General features: G+C 38.5%; 1 protein-coding gene across 2 annotated transcripts in view; it reads left to right on the top strand.

Moving 5' to 3' along the window:
• Positions 1–19,967, top strand: part of LOC122811896 (proto-oncogene tyrosine-protein kinase LCK-like) — a 1,092,777-nt gene that overhangs the window by 263,500 nt on the left and 809,310 nt on the right. For both annotated transcript variants that reach the window (XM_044084047.1, XM_044084056.1), the window contains exon 5: positions 8,166–8,269. In XM_044084047.1, coding sequence (XP_043939982.1) covers positions 8,166–8,269 — 104 coding nt within the window. The remainder of the gene's footprint in view (positions 1–8,165; positions 8,270–19,967) is intronic.

The following is a 19,967-nucleotide window of genomic DNA, read 5'->3' as shown; positions in this document are numbered from 1 at the left end:
ATCACACGTAACAGACACAGATATGCCACATATGTGCCACCTACAGCTGGCTGTGGGCAATCCTGTCTGATGGGGGGGGTGTGGAGACAGGTTACATAGTTGTGTGTATACAAAGACATTTGCACAATACTGATATATATAGTCCGATGTGGTTTCAGACATGGGCTTCACTGGAGCATGCTCAGTATGACCTTCTATAGTAAGTGTGGGAATCCATTCCCAGAATAGTTGTAATCCAGTCCAGGGTGTAGTGTGCTACAGCCATACCTTGCAACCAGTTTGTGCAAGATATCTGGAGATAGGCTGCCAATAATGGGAAACAGTAGGCCAAACATAGGGGAGTACTGTAACTATTGCTCTTATCAGTGTGTGAATTGCTTCAGTTACAGGGTTTGTTTTGGCAGACATTTTCTGACATATGTAATGTTTGACACTGTACTGTATTTATCATTACCTACTGACAGATATAATCATATCACCGCAGTTATTTACCAGAGAAATACAAGATGGATGATGCACAGATCTATATTATGAGGTAAAGGCTAGACATTCTTGTACAACCCGGCCATTTGGGAGGTGTAGCTTCAGCTGATTGACTGATGAAGCTGTGTAAAACATCCAGCACCGGGTGATATGCTGGCTGAAGATCTCCTGATTGTGCAGTTTTCCTCTTATGTGACAGATCATATCCTGGTGTGCCCATACCTGTCAACTGTACATATTCTCACAGATTATCCAGATTCATGCTTCATATACCTGTTCGGTTTCCATTAACATTGTGGTTTTCTAGCACATTTGTTGAAAATCACTCAGGGTTGCAGTCAGGGAATACTGACAGAACATTAGAGTTTCAGACTTCACACCCTTCATGACATCCATGCTACTACTCACCACCCCCCCCCCCGTTATTCTATCAACTTTCTAAAATTATGAGAGCAATATTTCAAATGTGTTCCTATAGTTGGACCTTTATCCCAGCATTATGTTTGGCTTTGTCCAGATTTCTTCCTCTACAAGGTTGAGAGGTATGCTACTAGCATTTAGCAGCATGGCCTTACATTTGCATTTTGTTGACTGTGTTATGTTGGTAGTATGGGCCCCATGACATTCCCTACAAAGGCATTATGGGTGAGGCATGGGCCTTTGCCAGAGGCCTGTAGGCCATGTGAGACTGATGCAGGCCATCTCTAGCAAGGCAGTGCATTCTGTCCCTCATATGTTTCCAGACTGCCAAGCAGTGGACCCTCTGGGGTGACAATGGTAAGTGACAGAATGCACTGCTGTGCTACTAGGCACCATACCTCTCTACGTATGTGAGACAAAGTAATTGGGTGACAAAGGTCTAAATATATGGACCGTTGTAACTATTTGCCTTACAAACCTGGAAGGGTGATACAATAACCGAGTTTACATTAGCATGCATTTTTCTATAGGCTATAAAGTCTGAGACACTACAATCCATCAATATTTTCTGACTTTAGACTTTTGTATTTGCCAATGATTTGCCAGACAACCACTATTTCAGAATAAAGACACTGCAAATATGATGCAAACCTGTGTACATTCTGCAAAAGGTCTGTACAGTTGTGAGGTATGGTAGGCACTATGTAGGTTACTCCAACCTGTGTACTGTTCAAATGTGTGGTACCCTGTACATCCAGCTTCCCGGCAGTAATGGATATTGACATCTGGACAAGTGTGTACAACTCCTACCATAGGTGTAGCTGACATGCAAAAGAGTTGGCACTGCATTTCGTGGAAAATGGCTCTGTCTACCACAGTACTGCACCTAGGCCACTAGGACACAACAGCCATGAGAAGTTGCTGGCCACATCCTGACAGTCTTCCCCACACATATGCATAGCTCATTGATGCCTGCATATTGTGGACATGCAACAAGCTATTATGTTGATTGGGGGAGCCCTGGCAATGTGTGCTCTGCTGCTATTACCCTACAAACTTACATGTTACTACATTTCTTTGTGAATATGTGTGGGGGGCACACCTGTCAACAGTACACATTTGCACATACTCTGCTATTTCCTTTACATTTTGGTTCCATTTAGCATAGTATTGTGCTGTGTCTTGGTGAATGGAGGCATATCACTAGTGGCCACATGTTAGATTGTAATGCCATACAATTGAGTTTCAGACTTCTTACCCTTCAGAGTCTTACTGCAAATGCAAGGCCTGCTGTGATATCACTGTGTAAGTCTGTAAGGGAGTATCCCATCATTGTTGCCATTTGTGTGCCTTTGCCAGACAATACTTTATGGTTTTCTATGGCTGACTTGTTGTGTGAGTCTGGGGATGAGTATGGGATCCCCACAGGGACATCCATGCATGTGACCTATGATTCCCCCTTAGTTGGCCCCCCACATATACTGCAGTTGGATTTGTCACCATAAATTATACTGCATAGTATGGGGAAGCCAGAATTGTGCAGATATTTCCTGGTGTCCCACATAGCTGTAAGCTGTCTGCTGCTATCCCAGTAGGCCACTCCATTCCCTTGCATGCATGCAACATTACCAAAGATATGCTACCAAAACATAACAATCCATTCATTTTTGTTAAGAAGACTGACTTACCTTGTGCCTGTGGCAGTTGTGAGGATGGTGATTGAGGGCTGCCTATGTTGGATGCACACAGTACACTGCCTATACATGGCAAGTTACAGGTAATGGGATATGTGTGTGTCATCCATTTTACTGTGTGTGCAAGTCCGAGAGAGGTGTCAGTCCCTGGGTCCCTACAGTGTCAGTGTGTGTGCTATATGTTGCCAAGGCCTGGACATACTGGGCACACCTCCATTTGCCTACAGGAGCAGGTTCAGGGGCTTCCTCTTCTGAATCCCTCTGTGCCTGTGGGGACCTTGGCAATGGTGAGAGGCTGTGTGGCCCTTCTCCATGCTGTTCCTGCTACAGCTGTTTCCACAGGATCATATTGTGTAGCATGGCACATACTATAAACATGTGTGCACATGTGGCTGCAGAGTACTGCAAGGCTACACCAGATATGTCAAGGTAGCAGAACCATGACTTGAGCATCCCAAACACACACTATATAATGATCCTGGTTTATGTGGGTGCCTCATTATGGCATTCTTGAGTGGGTGTGTGTGCATTTCTGATGGGTGTCATCATCCATAGCTCCAGTGCATAGCCAGCATTTCTTACCAGATGGCCATATGGGATGTCCCCACTGGCAAATGTCTGGTGCAGCTGTGACGAATGCCAGATGTGGGAGTCCTGACAGCTTCCAGGGCTGCCAGCACACACATTCATGATAATGCCCTGGGCATTGCACATGATCTGGCAGTTGATGGAGAGTAAGCCCTTGCAGTTTATGTAGACCCTACCTTGTTCACCATGTGGTGCTTTGATGTGGATGTGCAGGATGTGCATGCAGTCTATTGCACCCAGTACCTCCGGGTATTTTGTTACACAGTGGAAGAGATGCATATTGCTGGTCCTCTCCTCAAGGGTGTTGGGGAAGTAAATGTGCTCACCACCTTTGGTAGGATGGCATCATGGAACTGGTGGAGTACCTTGGATGTGGATGCCTGTGAGAACCCCATGATGTCCCCAGTAGGTCTTTGGAAAGTACCTGTAGCTAGTATTCTTAAGGCTAAAGAAGCAGGATAAATGAAAAACTGTTGCAGAAACACAAACAATGCAACCGAGGATGAAGGAAATGTCTGCTATGCTTTTTTCTGTTCACAATAAAGCAAACCAAATGTTCCACAAACATGAAAAGTTTATTCAATAAAAATACCCTTGAAAACTTATTCAGCACTTTCGTCCTGAACCACAGAACTTCGTCAGACAATTACCTTAGTACAGCAAGAATACCTGCACTACCCTGCCTTTTTTCCATGTCTTAACAGTCATTCTCAAGTGTAACCTGCATCCGGAGTGCTATCTGAGATACACCGATAGTATATTTGCGTCATGGATCCAGAAAAGAGCATAGCAGAGATTTCCTTCATCATCGGTTGCATTGTGTGTATTCTTAAGGCTAGACATACCTTGGTATCCACTGGGATGGGTTCCCGTCTGTTGGCTCTGAGTCTGAGGTGAGACCTGCACAGCTCAATGATTTTCTGAATTATGTCTCTGTCCACCCTGTAGCACTCTACTGTCTCCAGATCATGTAGTCCCTGGTAAGTTACCTTGGATCTGAACACTCTTCTCTTCCTCCTTGGTCTGTGGCAGTTGTCAGCATTATCCTCCTCACCGCCCTCAGCCTCTAGCACGTACTGATGGATAAAAGCAATGCCAGCCTGTAACATGGCTTCAGTTAAAATTCCCCCACATGTGTACACCTATGGTGCAGAGTTTGTGGGAAAAAACAGACTGTAAGGTGTTTGCATAGTTTATACTGTTGGGCTGCAGATTTTGCCTGTATGATTGACTGACTGTGATGCATTCCACCTGCCAGGTATGTTATTTGTACTTGATTGGTTTTATTCTGCTATTTCACTTTTTTTTTCTTTTTTCCCCTTCCCATTTCCACACCTTTTAAACCCTGAGGTGCACCGTGCAAACCCGATGCCCAAATGTAAACAGTCCTACTAATTCCAGGGTTTTTGTTTGTTTTAGACCCAGTACGTGCTGGGCAAACCTGTTTAGCTGAGGTAAACAATGAGAAATGGCCTTCCCCAAGACACGAATATACTCTTCATTTCATGGAATAAGTCAATACAGCCTCAGACACACCACCTTGCTTAGCTGTGCTTAGTTAAGGTCATCTGGGTGCCATGGAGCTTCAGTGTGCTTATACCAAGCATGACACACACCCTTTTCATGTCTGCTGCTCCATCTGCTCACATCATTTCCTTATAGCACCTACACGGTTTGGTGCAGTTTGCCACTTTGCTTCATTTTGTGATTCAGTAAATAATCAGGACTGTGGCAACAAGCTTGTGGCAAAACTATTCCATGATTCAACCATAGCTTCTAAAATTTCATATGGCTTTACAAAAGCAACAAGTTACTTTGAAAATGTACTGGGTCCAAAAGCGTAGGAATTCTGCACCAGTGCCATTAAATCTGTGTGTTATTTTGGAACTGCATCAGATGCTTTTAACAAAGGCAAAAATAAATTATTTCCATTGACCATTCACTACTTCTCAAGAGCTGAAGGTGAGAAGAACAGACTCATGGATTTTTATCAAGATAATGATGAAACCAGTACAGCAATTGATAATAGATTTAAAGATATCATTGCAGCTAATAGCTTGTGTTTAAATTTGGTCACTTCATACAGTGCAGACAATGCATCTGTAAACTTTGTAAAACACATCAGTATTTCAGAAGTCGCATGTAGTGAACAAAAATTTGATGCAAGCAAACTGCAAATGTCATATCCTCAACAGCTGTGTGAAGTTTTGATTAGAGGCATTCAGCTTTGATGTTGTCATTTGTTATCAAAAGTTACGATTCATTGTCAATGTCAGACAAAAAAATCTGGCAAACGTAAGGAATTCTTTGATTTTTTTGCAAATGGAATACTGCGAACTGCTACACCTTGTGCTCACACGTTGGTTAAGCCTGCTGTCTGCTGTTGACAGATTGTTGTTATGTTGGCCAGCACTAAAGTCTTATTTTATATCTCAAGGTGAAGTTGCAGCATCTATGGGATGGGTTTTCTTGTGAGAGTGATAATATTCTACCTCAGTGTTCACTATATCTGATTCACAAGATGACTGTTTTTGATTATGCTGTCTGACACTTGGAGTCAAATGCAATCACAGCTGCTGAATTGCACGCTGTTATGGAAAGTGTGAAGTGCAAGGTGCAATAACGTCAAAGTGACAAACTCTATGGTTCTTCGATATATCATTTACTACAGTCTGATGCTGCAACTGTGGAAATGAAATGAAAATTTGAACAGTAAGCAACTATTTTTTTTATCACTTTTTGTCATGTTTGCAGAAATGGTATGACTATGATGAATCCATTTTCAAGCATTACTGTTCTTATGTTAGACAATGATATCCAGTGGCAGGATATGTTGACAATACTTGAACATATTAAAGGCATAACTGTTGATACTGACAAGTTGTATGAAGAAGTTTGCATTATTCAAAAAGTTAGAATTGGCATTGTACACTCAGTGACACAAGTCAGTGATAGATGGGTAAAGTTTTTTGGTGTATTGTCTCCAAATGACATTCGACTGCTTCATATTGTTTCATGTGTTCTGTCAATCCTGGTCTCAAATTATTTCTGCGAGAGAGTTTTCAGCATAATGAATGAACTTTGGTCTGACAGCAGAAACAGACTAAACACAGACTTGGTGAAAGCAGAATTAATAGTGAAGATACATTTCAGCATGTCATGCAGTGATTTCTGTGAGTTTATTCCCAGTGATCGCCAGGTACTGCAAACTGCCTCTTCTCAGCAAAAGTATAAATTTAAACAACAGGGATTAATGATTATGTATTCGCATGAACACTGGGCATTGAATTTGAATCATTTACTGGTGTTTGATGTTACTTAACACAATCCGGGTTAATCACTTGTGTTGATTGTCAAAAACTGCTGTAAGCCTGTAACCTGTTTAATGCAAAATTTAAGTAATATGCTTTTGTTATACTTATGCACAATTGCCATTTTGTGTTATAATTGACTATTCTTGTGTCAGTAGCACTAGGCCAAACCATCAAAGCTGTCAAAATTGTCTGAAGTCCTATTCATTCAGTATGTCAATACTCTGTTTTAATGAGCATAAACAACCGTGGGGTTCAGTTTGACAACCTGACTGGCCATAATGACAAATTGACAATGATGGCCATCAAGCATCCAGGAATATCAAATTATAGAGATGGCAACACTAGCACTAAGGAAAATTAAATGAGGGAAAGTAGCAGGCTCAGATGAAGTCACAGCAGATATGATCATGATTCTGGGTGAGTTAGGGAAGAAATGGCTCCAGAGGGTACTCACAGTAGTATAGAGATAAAAGTATATCTTAGATGACTGGAAAATAAGTATTCAAGTGATAATGTTCAAGAACAAAAGGGACATTCCCAAATGAGGGCAGTATATTACATGCAATGTGAGGGAAAATTTCCTTCTGCCAGTTAGCAATGCTCCATGAATACGGGGCTTATGTCTGAGCCTGATCATGATGAGTCCTTATTCTAGCCCAACAATTGTACAAGGGATAATAAATTCATCTGATGCTGTGGGTTACTGCAAGTACACAATAGTGCCTGCTTTTGACTGAAAACAAAAAACTGAAGAGCCAGATTTCTAGGGTTGAAATGCTTTTAGGGCATTTATGGTCTGATAGGACTTATTGATGATATGTATCTGAGTCTTTCTTATTTTAGGAAACATCTGTCAGTGAGAAAAGTACTGTGCAAACCCTTCCTGAAGGGGCACATAGAGATGTTTTGGAAATCTGATGTGGGTGTAAGAACTGTTAACAAATAGAGACAAATGCAGAGAATGTATAAAATCCTATACATTTTAAACACTGCATGTATATTACAGAAAAATAATTTAAGTTACACTATTGTTAATAACTGTGAATAGTAATATAGACCATAATTAATTTACACACAGCTGTAAAAATGACTGTTGCAAGTTTTACTTGCTCGAAGATTTTTGTCACAAAGTTAAGCAGATCAAAATAAATATATAAATAGTAAGGCAAGAGCTAATTTACCTAATCTGGCCTATCCATTGACCCATAACCTCTTTTTCCCATTTTCTGGGCATGAAGTCAGGGTGTCACTCCAGCAGTGACAATCATCTAGAGCCAAGGTGTACACCACCAGGTGGCTAGCCCTGCCATAACTAAATTGACTTATACTATATGATTAAATAAAATGGAGCACCTCTTGCATTTGTTGTGGCTGTTTGTAAGTAACACAATAAAACAGAATGATAAATCTGAGCAGTAACCACAAAAGCATACCAGTTCAACCCACCCTTTTCCTCCTTCATATTATAACATATATTAATGTGTTACACAGACATTAATCCCCAGTATATATGACTGATGAAATCACTAGTTAAACAATTGGCTAGGAGTTCTATGAGTGTGACAGTGTTAAGACATTGTTGAACGTAGATGACTTCTTCTAGAATTAAGGTTGTGAGTGCATAAATGCATTACTGTTGAACACCGTTCTTCATGTTGTCTCCTAGATGGTTCTTCAAAGGCATAAGCAGAAATGATGCAGAAAGAAATCTTCTTGCACCTGGAAACACGCGTGGCTCTTTTATTATCAGGGAAAGTGAAACCACTAAAGGTAATCCAACTGAAACCCTTTATGGGGCAACTGTGTACATTTTGTGTGCAGTGCACAACACCCGACTTGTAAAACCATTTCTGTTGTCTCTAGAACACCAGCTGGAAAACCAATTAAAACTGATGTAATCCAAAGTTTTGCAAGCTCAGAGCTAGTTATATACAGTTGCCTTTAATGTAAGCTCTTTTTGGGGGTGGAGGGCTTCTCCCTATGCCAAAAATTGTGGATAGGTTGCCTGTTTGGTCTTTCATGTTAGAGTAAATAAGCTTTAACTTATTCATTTAATTTTTAAACACTTAAAATGTACTGCGAATAAGTATATAACTGTATTAATAAGAAAACAAAAAGCAAAACAACTAATATGAAATAACAAAAAACATAGATATGTGTAACAGAATAAGTATGTGATGCAGAGTGCAAATGGTCTGCACAGAAAACCAAAAAGGCAATCTTCTCATGGGTCTTTTTACATGGGGAGGAAACTGCAGTACACATCATCTGTAGGGCAATGCTCCATTACTCCCTTAACTAATACGTCTGACACAAAGTTTATCAGTCCTTAATCATTGGGTAAGTTATATCAGTTTCAGTGAGTAATATATGTGATCTTCCAGGTTTATTGGATAATCATAAACAATTCAGGGACTTGATAGTATGGTACCTTTATGGCTGTGCAGCTGGTGAATGTAATCTGATGATCTGATATTGCTGAGTAGAAACAAGGTTTGCTGCATTTCCCCAAGGTTTACACTTGGATTACAAACTAGAATTTCTGATTAACTGTTCAGGAAGATACTTGACATTTTAAATGATTAGTGAGGAGTAGATAATACAAATCATAACAACGTACTTTGCTGACTTCTTTTACTGCCTCCCTAACATTCCCAAAAAGATAGCAACCTTTTGTATGCTCCTGTGGTGTTAGACTGGAATGAAAGTAAAAGTACAAAAGGCCACAGGCATACAGTGTACAGTTTATGGTATGTGGAAGGAAACCATAGCACCTGGACAAAACCTACAGAAAAACAGGTTATGCATTCCAAATGCAAAGAGAAGGAATCACAGCCAGAAACTGAAACCAGAGAATTAAGTGCTGTAAGAAAGCAATGCTACTCACTGCATCACTGTCCCAGTAATCAATGACTATCATATACAACTTGCCCAGACTCTGACTTTTGCAATGCTGATGTTTGTAATGAAAAGTGAAAACAAAGTAACAGATGACTTGCTACTTTTATATACAGTGCAGACCTTTCTCCACATACAGTCATTTCATGACAAATATCCCCTACATCCATCATTTACACCACTTGTATGCCTGTGACTGCACACCTCAAGTCTTTGACCAAGATGAAATGAATGAATGTATACATAAATAACTACTACACCAGAATGCCTCTTAGCTCACGTTTGTCAAGCTACAATGCGCAACCCACTGCAACCCCCACATACCTCTCAGCATCTTAGCTCAAGAATCAAGTAGATAGTGAATTTATTTTTATTTTATTTATTAAGTTAATTTTACAGAGAAGTACTGACTTGTAGATTTCATATAGAATGGGGTGTGATTTAATTGATTGACAGGAAATAATTACAGAATCCATGATTGGTGAAGTATACATCCTGTCAATACAGTGTCAGTGTAAGAATTTCTGAATTAATAATGACCTCAGAGTTAATAATAATTCACTGATTTTTGTCTTTTCTCATAGTTTTGCCTTTTCTTTCATAAACATTTAACACATTGATGCAAAAGCGTTTGCTCTATATACTAAGTGTGCAGAGTATGAGTTTGTGTGTGAACATGTGAGCATGTGAATAAAGATGTACGTCTTTAAATATGGAAAAATTATCCAGTTGCAATTTGACAATGTTGATTTTGTTCTTTCAGTTTATTTCAGTTCTAATAGTGGCAGGGCAGGGGTTAAGGGGGATGTTCCTCTTATAATGTTTATTTCTCAGAGCCTCTGTCAGCTGCTACATTTGTTTTATGAGGCAAGAACACAGACATTCTCCAAAATCAAGAACTTACTAACTTTGAGGCTCAAACTTTTTTCAATTACTTTCTTTAGTTCTACCTTTGCTAATGGAGACAGTTATGGAAGAACAAAAACAACCAAGAGAAATGATCTAAGCTGAAAAGAAAGTGCCAAGTATACTAATTAAAAAGTAGTCTAATATCAGTGTAGTATTCTAGCAAACAAAATACCCCCCCCCCAAAAAAAAAAAAAACAGAAATATCAGTTATTATCCACAGTGCTATGAAATGAATGATTTCTATAATTATTTCTTGACAGCCTACATTTTACAATAACAACAAAAAAGACGAGTACCATAAAATCTATAGAAAATGCCACTTTGTTGCTTTTTTAATCTGAGAATATTGCAGCTGTCTCATAATCATTATATCTAATAAATATGACTTTCTAGAGTGAATAAATGTGCAGATATGAAAAGGCTTATCAATACAGAACTGTACAAACTACATCCATCATTTGCAGCCAGTTGTATGCCTGTGACTTCACACCTGAGCACTTTGACTAAGATGAAATGAATGAATATGTACAAGCAATAATGCCCGACAGGATGTGTGTTAATGTGTAATTAATGCCCGCCCAGGGGGGTTATGAGATCCAACACCGCAGATGGAGGGCCTCTACACCCCTGGAAGGGCATTAATTTCACATTAACACACACCTGGAGGACATTATTGTGCTTAGAGAATGAGCTCTCTGTAAAATTGCTGTTTTACTTACTTATGTAATTTTTTAAGTACTATTTTATTTTTTTTTTTAATATATTTTTGATGTAAAACAATTCCTCCGCCTAATGTTTCATACTTGCTGTAGTATATGTTAATGGTGTTGGAGGAAGCATTTTACATCCAAAATGTAACACTTTAAAAAATCCAGGTATTTACTTTATATTTTTGGTCTCTTACTCCTAAAATGTTTGGTTTATTGCCAGTCATTGAAGACAGAAGTTACTAAATAATTACATACATTTGAGTTTCAAAGTTTTATTTCCTTCAGGTAATTACATGCATTTGTTTCAGATTTCATATCCTTCAGAAAATACATGCTAACAACAAAATTCCTGTTCTTCTAGCAAGTTTCAAGGTTTATAAGAGCAATATTTAAAATGTGTTTCTGTTTCTTAGCACCCCCCTCAAATATAGGTTTTGTCCAGATTTCATGTACTAAGAGGTTGACAGGTATGCAAGAGGTCAAGAGGTACTTAAATACTGCTGCCAGCGATCATTCTCTCACACTCTCTCTATATCTCTCTTACTCACACTCACATGTGCACGCACACACACTTTTTATTTTATACTCGATAAACAGTGAAAGCGCTGCTTAGCCAGTGTAAAATAGTAGATTAACCGATCTCTCATTCACACTCCTACAGGCATACACTTTCACACACTGACTCAAGCATACACTTTTATTTTATTTTACACTCACTAAACAGCAAAAGTGCTACTTATCGAACGTAAAGTAGTAGCACAACCATCTCTCTCACATTCCCACACACGCACTTTCACACACAAACCCATACACCATTTTTTTATTTTACATTTGTTTTATTTTATACTCGCTAAACAGCAGAAGCTCTGTTTAGCGAGTATAAAATAATGGCAGCTATTCTGTTTTCTCAGTCCGAGCTCCACAATAGCTTGATATACTGTCATGAAGCAGTGGACTCTCTTCTCAGTGGGCATTAATTGTATATTAATGCCCTGCTGGAGAATGCTTGTTCTCCAATCAGGGTACTGATGTACAGTAAGCCCATAATTTAAAATCAGAGCATCTGAGGGTACCTATGCGTCACCACACATGCATACATGTATTAATCACACACACACATTTTTTGAGGAAGTCTACATGAACACACACACACACTTCTGAGGAAGTCTACACGAAATGCTGAAATAAACAAAAGTGCTAAACCTTTTAGTTTCTACTATACGCGTTATGTGCTGTGGTCTCGTTGGACATCAGTAAACTACCATGTTTTGGATTTTGACTCCCTGGGGCAGCATTTTGGTGTATAAGTGTCCAGTTTGGTTTCTGCTGCACATAACACACACACACACACAGAAGTTATACCACAAACCTCTCAACCTCTTACCTCAAGAATTAAGGAGAAAAAATAATAAGGAATAAAGGACCAAATTCAGGGATAAATAACATCTTTATACATTTTGATGGAAGACATTATATTTGCCTGCTTTTTTTCCAAAATGATAATTCTGAAACTCAAATGTCAGTCAATATTTAGAGACGGCAGTTTTCCCTTATTTGTCAGCAAAACTCAAAGGTTTACATAGAACATACCAAAATGTGAGACAAAATCAGAGATATTATGCATATGTTCCTCCCATATACATGTACACACACTTAATTAAACAAAAAAAAGTCTTTCTATATTCTAGATAAGTAGTATGTATATTGCTAAAACACAGATATTTAAAATAAATAAATAAACAAACTTGTTCCCATGTTCATGTCCAATACTCCCTGTTTTTTTCTCAGTCAGATTGCCTCAGTCACCTGAGGCAATCCAAGCCAATAGAAACACCTCTTTGCTGTGTCATATAGCAGCTCAAGGATTTCCCCTTTCAAGAGACTTTTCTACCCTCTGCATGATCATCTTACTCTTCATTTTGATTACATGTAATGTGGGGCTATAGCCCAGTAACTGTGTTAGCAGATTTCTTCTTTTATTTTACCTTTACTGAAACTTGGGAGGGTTTGAAACTCCACTTATGCACAATGGCACAGGAGAAAGTCCATGCCCAAGTTAAGAAAACAAAGCAAAATAATTAAATCTAGAATTTAAAAAAGTAAAAGAAAAAAAAATCAAGTACTTATTTTTTCTTCCACCAGGGCAGAGCTAAAGGCTGGCAGCCAGTACCATAATCCACTCCTATTTGAACTATATGGTTTATAATTTGTAATTAGATTGAGTTTGTCTTGACTTATAAAACAGAACTCTGCTAATGCACAGTGGCGCGTGAGACATTCTGTGTCCAAGTTAAGAAAACAAAACTAAATAACTGGGTCTAGAATTTTAAAAAAGTTTAAAAGAAATCAGGTTATTTTTTTCTTCCACCTACACTGTTTATAATTTTTAGTTGCATTGAGCTTGTCTCGTCTTATTAAACATGTCCAGTTTTTGATTAACTTTATTTTAATCAATAATACAGGTTTGAAGTCTTTAACTTGAAATCTTATAAGCAGCACATCCTGTCTTACACGTGAAATGAAGTATCGACTTATTTAACAGATCAGAGCACATTATACACATTATATAGCAATGTGGCTTGACTAAAGAAATGCTGTTGCAGAAAAACTTAAGACTCATTTTGAATATGTTGACCAGTCCTAATAACCTTAGCCTTTTATGACTCATATTAATTGCTTCATATCTATTTTTTCCACGTTAAAAAGGCATCAAAGCTGGACAGTGAATCTGTGAGTCCATCATACTGTGGGGAAGGCTGTTTTGCCATATTCAGATATGCACTATTAACCTTTCCTGAAGAGAATAAAACTCATGTGAGAGGACTGCTTATGTCCCTCCTGCAAAGAAAGGATGCCTACTGTATCATGACTTGGTTTCTACCAGAGGACTGTGAAACAGCATACCACCCTTTACAATTGGAAGAAAGCTGCCTCTTAGTCAGTTGTCAGTGCTTCTTGGCCACTACTCAACCCTGAGCAATTTGGATTGCAGATGGCATTACTTTCTGTTCCACCAACAGGCTAGCAAGCTAGAATAAATAATTCTGAATTTCCAGATTAGTTGTAACAGGCTCAGTCTTAATGTCAAGAGCAGTGAACTGCTTTTTATATTAATTGAGCATTCTCTAAGTGATTCAGAAATGTTCCTTATTTACTGCTCTGATATTGCATGGACTAACAATGTGTGGCACCAGTAAACCAAGGCTAGGAGTGGATCCAAAGAACTCAACATCTCCTGGGAGAAGAGACAGAAGGACAGTGGCTGTTCTTTTTTTTTTTTTGGGGGGGGGGGGGTGATGGGAATAGATTAGCATACCACTGTAAGACTATGTGCGGTACATGTGAGAGTATCAGGATTAGGCATGCAAGAGTTATATAGTGAGTAGTTTGCATGTTATTTTCTGCATCCTATCATGCCCTCTGGACTAGGGGCAGAAAGGTGTCATAGATGCAAAGACAAAACCTTTTCCTTTATGCTGCTATTATTGATCTAATTTTCAAAACCTTGTATTTTTATTTCAGGAGCTAGGAGCAGGGTGCAACATTCTCATACGTTAACTATAATTTGGTATTTATGCAAAAACATATGTTTTCATATTTTCATGAAGTTGTACACAATACAAACCTGCCAGAAGCAGAAAAACTACTTGTTAATATTGTAATTTTTGTGATAATGAATGCTGTCATGGGGCAGCCATCATGACATGTTTTTTTAAAGCTATTTCTTGCCCATAAGGCACTAGAGGGGCACAGTCAGAGAGATCAACTCATTCTAAGCATGTATCCTGTCCTACATGTGAGATAAAGTATTGAGTTATTTAATAGATCTGAACACTTTATGCACTTTATATACTTGTTAGCTTCCTAAGAACATGCCATGCTGCGCCTGAATGAACTCCCGTTATACTTTCTTTAATAATTACTTTATCTTGTTGTTATATCATGTCATCTATCACTTTTCAAAGTTTCTTGCTAAGTATACAAAATGCCTAGCCAGCTAAATGCTATATGTATTTCCTTTTTGTTATTTCACACTCAATGTGGTTATAAAGGTATTCAGCCTCTAAGGATTCACAGCTATTTTTCTGTGCACTGTCATTTACAGATACATAGTTTTCCTCCTGATGCCTATTTTATTCACTACATTTGCTAATTTTCCCAGGTCTTGAAAGAACAGGATTTAGGCTTGTTCACTTATTGAGTTCCCAAAAGAAAATAAATAAAATATTGAATAATTTCAAACTCATCAGTATTTTCAGTGCTTCCATTCTAAATGCAAGGAATTGTGACCTGACAAGAAAGATTAGCATGAGTTAATCTCTCTGGCTGTGCCTCTCTAGTGTCTTATTGGCAAGAAATAGCTTTCTAAGAAAATAAAATCATGTCAGGATGGTGACCTATGACAGCATTCATTGTTACCAAGGATAAGATTAGTGACAAGTAGTTACTCTGCTGCTAGCAAGTTTGGACTATGTAGAACATCATGAAAATATGAAAACATATATATCAGCATCATAGATATGGCCCAGTAATAGGAAATTATACTTAAAAATGGACAAAGACTATCATAAAGTTAACTATTTCACAATTATTTAAAGTCAGAGTTATAATTCCATTGCTACATTCAGGAGCAGGCTTGAAGTTAATTTCAGTAAAAGCAAGGAAAAAGAAGGAGAGAGTGGTTCAGCATTATGGAGTGGAAGAGAGATTTTCTGGTCAGGCCCAACAAATAACAAAGATACTCAAGGGATGGAAAAGACGACCTCTTAGTAATGACAAGGTCTAAGATGTTATTCCCTGTAGTAGGTACTCTGACTAGTTATTTCAGAACATTTGTATCGACAATGTCCAGGAATCTCTGTGCTTATGTACTGGTGGTGGTATACCTTTCCCAATCTATAGCTAAATAGTTTAGATCACCCATAAAAATGCTATTATTTTTAATATTGAATGACCCCATTTATTGTAGATAGGAACTGTAGCTTTCTTGGGTCATAAAAAGAGTTCTATTGCTATCCAAAAATGTGGCAAGGGACCCTTTCGATGTTGATTTGAACATGAAGAAGCTCTAGTGCATCATGCTGCTTAACCAGCCTTGATGTGAGCCTGGATATCCTCCTGTATTACACAGCTCATAATCAAGGGGTACGTCTAGATCCAGGGATGTTGTTATTCCTCTTTAATCAGCCCACGTTATGCCAGTCATTAAGTATAAGACTCCTTTTGGCATGAGTCTATATTAAATTCTCGAAAGCCGACAATGTTGAATCTGACAGTGTCGACACGAGAATTGCGAAACTGCAGACCACTGAACAGGTAAACGGAAATCTCTGTAAGAGGAAATTTCCATTTACTTCAATGTAGTGCGGTCTCTGAGTTGGAATATTTAAGTAGTGGGGGGTGGGGGGGTGCAGGGCGGCTTGCCCCCCTGCCTACACCGTTTAGTTTTTTTTTTTGTTGTTGCTTTATTTTTTTTTTCTGAACATTCAATGTTTTAACAGTTCGATCACTAAAGATCGAACTTTACTGATTCAAACTGTTAAATATTCAATGTTCTAATATAGACCTTTTTGGCACATACTTGTTTACTCACATGCAATAACTGGAATGCCCACAGAGATACCATACACAAAAGATATAACGCCTAAACAATATGTCCTATATGGTCAACCTCCAAGCCCTATCACTGTATTCAGTATCCTACAGACTGCTAAGAACTAACCAATGTCTAGCATTCAATACATCCTCCAACCCATTATCAATCAACTTGCTTCACATATCCAAATCAAGTGGTATCAGAAATACATGATCCAGTGACCTAAACCTCTTCTGCAACAGTGATAGAATGATTTGGAGTGACATGCATATCTCACAGGGGATACCAGTGATCTGGAACAAACTCCTCATCCAAGTAAAATAAAGCTCATCAATGACCGCATTCAATGGATGGAAAATAGGAAATTTACTCCAGGCCCAAACACACACACACACACACACACACACACACACACACACACACACACACACACACACACACACACACACCCTTCTAATAGACGGTGGCAGCTTCTAAATGCTTGATCCCAGTGCATGAGTCCCTTCCTATTATCTATGTTTTGATCTGATAATTATCACTAGAGTAGTATATAAATATTGGGCTTGAAAATGGTTAGGTGGGAATCTAAACTCCAGTGGGATAGGTTACTCTTAAGCACCAAGTAGGATAACTGGATAGGCTTAAAATGGCCTGCAAAGGCAGTTAGCCTAGTACTAATTTATGAACCCTATAATGGTGACTTCTGCCTGATTTCTGGCTATAGTGGCCCTTTAAGATGAAAAAGAGATGCCTTTGTGGGGATTTAAGTGAGCATTTCAAGAAAGGCAAAAAGTAAGAGCTGGACTAGTGTGTAATAAGTGAATACCTTGACATGTAGGTTTGAAAGCAGCTAATCCTTTATTCCGACAGGTTTCATTTGCTACAAAAATCACACCTATACAAAGTTAGCTTTATGGTTTTTATCATGCTGCTTGCTGATTTAATCTTAATTTAGATTTTTAGAATTATATCAGGTTTGTCAATTATGTACTCTTCTAATTAGTTAGCTGCAGTCCTTAACTTTTTTTCTTCTTATTTTTTGAATGATATTTTAAGAGTCTTCACTTTCCTGGGTAGATTTGTTTTTGGGAGTTGTTTGTGCCATTCCGTGTGTGCAGTTTTGTTGTCCTTTTCTTTTCAGTAGATTTGGACAGAGTTTCCTTAATTGCTAACATAAGTAGAATGGCAATAAATGCCTGTTGATGTCTAATTATGTCTGATTAAAATGCACCATTTCTAAACATGATAATTGATATGTGTGTGAATGTTATTTGCTACTTTCAGTACACTGAAGCTATAAAAGTATGCACTCAGATAGCATTGGTATTTCACGGGGAACACCATCTGAGTTATATATTCTCAAACTGTGGTCACTCATAATTTCAACATTAAGAAACAATGACCCTTCCATCAAAAAGAACTCCTAACACATACGGTTTGAAAATAAATTTCTACAATTAGTAGTGAGCAATAGCAGAATGTGCATTTAAATATTTAAACAACACTCTATGCCAACAGTTTCAAGCAAACAGCAATATGAAAAACTGCATGTCAAGCAAGTCAAAGAAAACCAGTCAATAGCTAGTCAGAACTTATATTTAGAAGAGAGTGAGATACATTTTTATTCACCTATGAAACGACAGGTACCATATTTGAAAATATATATGAAAATATTAAAAAAAGAGGTCTACTTATGATGGCTGCTTCACAGATCAGAAAACAGCTTTAAAAATAGTAGACTGCTGTATTCTCTCTGGCAAGACATTAAAGCAGTAGTTTTGGGTAGGGTTCGATGAACTTGTCTTACAGCTAAGTATCAAGCAGGTCATTCCATGTTGTACAAGGTAAGTGCACTTCTGATCTGAACACTTTCACTTCCAGCCTCCCCTAGGGGATACACACCCAGACTATGTACCATTATGTTTTACATCAGTGGTATAGCATTGGAACTCTCCAGACTTCATACTACACTGATATTATACTATTTGAGCTGATACAAACTAAATTGCCTCTGTGAAATTCATCCCAAGATTTTAGTATCTGACAAAGGCTAACAATTAACAAACCCATGATCAGCATTAGTAAAACCTCTGTATTTTTATTCAGGACTGTAAAAAAGGCTTTGAGATCCCTTAGAGTTACAGCTTTTTACCTCCAAAATAATCTGATTACTCACATACAAGCCTGTAGATACCAGATCATATAGCGTGACCAATACTTTCTTTTGAATTCCTCCCAGAAACACATTACAGTCCTAAAGCACCTAAAGGTTAGCCATGCATTTGTCATTGCATGCCATGTCTGAATCCAACAAAGCAATAGTTATTAGCATTTTGTCTCCAAAACCGAATATTGTTTGCCAATTATTTGACTGAACTGTTCTTGCGGGACTCATGGTAGGGGTACTCACAGATTCATACACAGCATAAATCTCAGTGTTATTGCACAGTATGGCCTGATGCTACGTATCTATATATTATGATCAGAACTGTACCAGGCATTCTGGAAAAGGATTACATGGCAAATTAGAGCAGCCACATTGCTGGTAGCAAAGATACTGCTGAACTGTCACAAAGTGGCCATGCTATAGCTGGTAACATGTCTGTCATGAGAGCAGCTGCCCCAAGGCTACGGTGGGCAGACCACAGTGGGTCAGCACAACAAACTGGCAACACAATCCATCATATAAATGGAGAGAAAAGAGGGAAATATAAAAATCAGAAATGGGCAAGAACAAATAGAGGAACTCATAGGTAGCAGAAGGAAAGATAGGTGGGGCAAATAATTGTTATGCCCATTTTATATCCTGGAAGAAGTAGGGTAGATGCAGATGGTAGCAAAAAGCATGTATGGGAAGGAAAAGGGATAGAGAAAGTAGAATGAAAGACTAATAAATATAAAACTCAGAAAGAACTATGGGTATTATGCAGAGAAATATGGGGATAACAGTGGAGGCGTGCAAACAGAAGGAAAGGAGGAGAACTTGTGATGAAGGGGACTGACTATAAACATGGTATGGGTTGTGACACGTAAGGAAGGAGAGCACCATAACTGGGGAAAAAGCAGAGTGCAGATCTTACTGTCCCACAGGGAAATCTATCCTTATGTCAGTCATCTTTGCCATTAACATCACAGACAAACTCTGCCTCTGTTATCAGGCCAGTCGTTCATGAAACTCTGTTGGCTGCACAAGGAAGTTTTGCCAAGTACCATTGTGAGATTTCAGTTGTAGACTCATTTTGGACATGACAAGTTGCTGTACGTGATGCTGGGTGACCATGGGGACTCTTCCAATCCACTCTCAGATGAGAAGCCTCCACCCTCTTCTGAGAGGTGGCCATGTAGATAATTAAAT

The sequence above is a fragment of the Protopterus annectens genome, chromosome 1.part1, assembly GCF_019279795.1.
Source record: "Protopterus annectens isolate FY-2018-M chromosome 1.part1, PAN1.0, whole genome shotgun sequence".
In the NCBI taxonomy this organism is placed as follows: Eukaryota; Metazoa; Chordata; order Ceratodontiformes; family Protopteridae; genus Protopterus; species Protopterus annectens.
This window is presented reverse-complemented; position numbering and strand designations above follow the sequence as displayed.